This window comes from Cajanus cajan, chromosome 7 (genome assembly GCF_000230855.2).
Source record: "Cajanus cajan strain Asha chromosome 7, NIPB_CcT2T_4, whole genome shotgun sequence".
Lineage (NCBI taxonomy): Eukaryota > Viridiplantae > Streptophyta > Magnoliopsida > Fabales > Fabaceae > Cajanus > Cajanus cajan.
Genome location: NC_138523.1, coordinates 46,631,781 through 46,635,693, shown reverse-complemented (window position 1 = coordinate 46,635,693; position 3,913 = coordinate 46,631,781). Strand labels below are relative to the sequence as shown.

The 3,913-nt window shown below is 35.2% G+C and overlaps 1 protein-coding gene across 1 annotated transcript; it reads right to left on the bottom strand.

Moving 5' to 3' along the window:
• Window positions 1-661: 661 nt before the first annotated feature.
• LOC109816062 (auxin-responsive protein IAA14) lies at window positions 662-3,264 on the bottom strand. The gene is made up of 5 exons (XM_020380929.3): window positions 2,817-3,264; window positions 2,181-2,413; window positions 1,497-1,632; window positions 1,157-1,218; window positions 662-1,009 (listed from the first exon to the last, which is right to left on the bottom strand). Exons 1-5 carry the CDS (start codon window positions 3,092-3,094, stop codon window positions 972-974), a joined length of 747 nt encoding a protein of 248 aa, XP_020236518.1. The 5' UTR covers window positions 3,095-3,264; the 3' UTR covers window positions 662-971.
• Between the last annotated feature and the right edge of the window lie 649 nt (window positions 3,265-3,913).

The following is a 3,913-nucleotide window of genomic DNA, read 5'->3' as shown; positions in this document are numbered from 1 at the left end:
GGCGTACTCGTGACTCTTTTTCCCTGGAATATAAAGAAATTTGCCCCGTTATTCACAATATTAAAATAGTTAAGATGAAACATTTAATACTAAATCAATTATAATTTATTCAAAGCTCGTCCGAGACTTTCCCCTAAATTGTTCAGATCTTACTTGGACGTAAATTTATACCATTGAAGAGATATTTTGAAGTTCAATCGCTTTTATATGCACTTTTTATATAAACGGCAAATCCCTTAAAATAATGGATATTTTTCTCAAAAGCAAGGACCTGAAGCTGTCATAGTGTCCGATCCAAGAATTCTTTTATACTTCACACACATATTTTTTTGGGATATGCATATATCATTGACCTGAATAATAAATAAATAAATATAATTAATTAAATAATTAATATTCGAACCACGTTCACTCACCAACCCTACATTCACCCACCTAGTTAATACCCATTTGATCTTGCAAAACTAGATGACAAAGACTATAAAACTAATGCCCATCAAGAAACTCCATTAACATGCACATGGGCTTGTTCCCCTTGCTCACTTGGGAACCATATAAAAATTTAATACCTTACTCATCCAGCTGAGACATTGATCATTTTGCAGGACGTACAGAATTAATTAAAACATAAAATGAAAATAAAAGATACATGAAGAATCTCTTGAGGGAATAAAGTATGCATTAAAATTCAAGGTATTTAGCACACAACAATCATGACAGCATGGAAGGATCACATAATAAACAAGCCAGACTATATAGGTTAAGTTTATTGCTTCTTGTCCATTACAAATGCCCCATAGGCTCCTTAAAATTAAAGTTGAATCTATATACGAACGAACAAAACAAAAACCACAGACACATTCTTCAAACTAACAACACTCCGCTCCATAGTCTCAGCAGAAGTGCTTCATATATCTTTTTTATAGGTCCACTTTGGTACGGAATCTCATAGAACATGTATTTGGCCAGCTTCAGCTTCTGCTTTTGCATTTTTCCATTGCTCTTGGCGCTGAAAGCACATAAAAAGATGCGCACCAACACATTATTAGAATACCCAAACAAATGGCATCTATATACTGATAGTTAGTAATATTAATGATTTCCATGAGTGAAAAGAAAAAGTAGATGCAATTAATTAAGATGCAATGATGCATACCAAGCCCAATCGCTTCTGATCCTTTCATTATTCGCAGACGCTTGCATGACTCAACAAACATCCTTCAGAAAATTAAACAGTACAGGTTAATTTCATAGGTTTATAGAATTTAAAAAATATGAGTAATTAATATTGCCTTGTAAAGTCACAAAGCGTATATGTTTCTGATCAAGAATCAAGAACTACTATAAAATCATAATTTTGGTTTTGTGGGTACCAATTGAAAAGAAAATTGGGATAGTTATAGAATTTTAATTAAATTTGAATATATATGTTGCATGTAAGAAATTATATATTGCATATAATAGCTGCAGAGGTTGTTGTTGGATGAAGAACTTACTCCCATGGGACATCACCCACGAGCATCCAGTCACCATCCTTATCTTCATAGGTTGGCACATACTCAGAGCTGTTAAGAAGATCCATCAACTTGCTCTCATTCATGAAGTCTATCATTCCTTGGGCCCCATAGTTACCTTCACCAGTCCCAATATAAAACATAAATAACAAGAAAAATAATTTAATATTTTCTAATTTATACTTAATTACAAGCAATAACCCACAATCATTTAGCTGAATGTAACAATCCCAAGGTGATTAATCCAACCCGTACACGCATCATTAACAATTTCCATGCATCAAGGATCTATAAGTTAATTTATATATAATATAATATGAAAAGTATTCATTTTACGTCACTTGGTTTTTATCTCTTCTTTATATACTGCTGGTACATGTACATAAATATAAAATAATGATGCTTCGACACCCTCGGGCAAGTGGTTGGAGAAGAAAGAAATGAAAATCGAAGAGAAGAGATAGATAAATTATAATAAAAAAGAAAGAAATGGGTATAAAATAGAAAAATAGATCCTGAAAAAATATTAAGGCTGGTATTTTTTGTATGTCTATGCATGATTCTCTTGCATATTATTAATTGCTAATGCATAAATTATTGTGGTTGAAATATATATGACGGAGGAGGGTAGCTACTAGCTAGGTAAGGCTTTATTGTAGTACTAACCCATGGTGAAGGAGCTGAACATTTTGGCTAAGGCATCAGATAAGTCTTTGTAGCTTTTGTACATGGTGAGGTCGACCTTGCGAAGGTAAGGTGCTCCATCCATGGAAACTTTGACAAATGCCCCAGAAGCAGTGCTGCTTGTTGTCTTCTCAGCGACATCTTCAGTGCTAACCTTCTGTGCCATCATGTTCTTCCTGTATGACCTCACTGGTGGCCAACCAACCACTTGAGCCCTGAAATATTTTTCCAAATCCCCCTCAATCTCTAATATCTCCCTTTTTTCGGTACAAAAATTCATTTATACCTTAGGCAAATACTATGTTATAACCTAAATAACGTTGAATAAAGACTCTGGTTTGGATTAATTAAGGGTAGAAGAGTTTTTATGCTAAAGAGGAAAAAAAACCTTTTTATTTTCAATAGAAAAACTCTTAAAAATTCTTCAAAACTTGGGTTAAAATTTTAAGGAAAATATATTGTTTGCAGAAAAAAATAGATAAGCACTATAAGAAAAACTTGTAAGGTGTTACGATGTGGAAATTAGTGAACATGAAAAGCTAGCTACACGTACGTGGAACGTATAACAGAAGCATGCAAAGGGTTTGACTGTAAAAGAAAAGGCGAAAAATCACTTACTTAGCTGGTGGCTTGGCAGGATCCTTAAGGAGGGTCTTCTCCTTTGAGACATTCTTCAGATTCTCATTCAGATCTTCCTTGGATTGAAGATTAAGCTTCAGATCAACTGTCTCAGAGAACCCTCTCTTCCCAGTGGCCCTAGGAGTTTCCACCTCAGAGCTACCACCGCCACCGCCACCGCCACCGCCACCGCCGACGCCGCCTCCGCCAGGCAAACCGAGGCAAAGTTCAGTCTCCTTGAGGTTGAGACCACTCTCCTTTCCCAGGATAGTTGCCATATTTGGCTTGTGAGTGAAACTTTAGCAGACGAGTATATATAAAAAAGAAATGAAGAACTCTTTTTGCTTTCACCTCTCAAAGTGTTTCTCCTTATGGCTATAGCTTGTGTCCTCTTCTATTATAATGCTGCTTGGTTTGTTTGGCTATATAGATAACAAGAGAGAGAGAGAGAAAGGGTGAGATAGCCCTCAATAATATAGCTTTGAGGAACTTGTGCTTGTGGCTGCATGCGTATGTCATATCAGGTCCGGGACCAATTGCATGCTGACACATGGACACATGTGGAACGTTGATCCTTTGCAGTAGGAGGGTAGGCTGAACCGACTCTCATAATAATTTCCCTAATATATTTTTCTCAACACAAATTATTTGTATTTGTTATAGAAAGAAATTAATAATGTGAAATATAATTGATGATTTTCATGTGCAAACGGGATTTCGGGTACCTACTAAAATGGATTGACCTCCGATATGTCTCCCCAATATTCTAACCAGTCATTGTTGTAATTTTGAAATCACATGCAGGGCACTTGGTCTTGTTAGTTTTCCATCTTATACTGTCCTCTCATTTGAGGACTAGTTACTTAGTTTAGTTATCTAAAATAGTGCATCGTGTATTTCTGTCTTCGCAAGAATACGTAATTTTAAAAATTTTATAGATACCCTTAGCCGGCAACCGTGCTTTCACCCGTCAAATAATTGGATCAAATTTTGTACCTTTGTCTTCACTTTTCTTTCTCATTTTCTATAATATATATAAATGGTTTATTATAGACGTACACTCATGGAATTAAGTTTTCAAAGGAAAATAATTTTCG

Excerpts from the sequence above, each read along its gene's own strand:
- LOC109816062 (XM_020380929.3), bottom strand. The coding sequence starts at position 3,094 with ATGGCAACTATCCTGGGAAAGGAGAGTGGTCTCAACCTCAAGGAGACT. Across the intron at positions 2,414-2,816 it reads CCTGCCAAGCCACCAGCTAA|GGCTCAAGTGGTTGGTTGGC; the intron begins GTAAGTGATTTT and ends AAAATATTTCAG. Across the intron at positions 1,010-1,156 it reads ATCAGAAGCGATTGGGCTTG|CGCCAAGAGCAATGGAAAAA; the intron begins GTATGCATCATT and ends ATGTGCTTTCAG.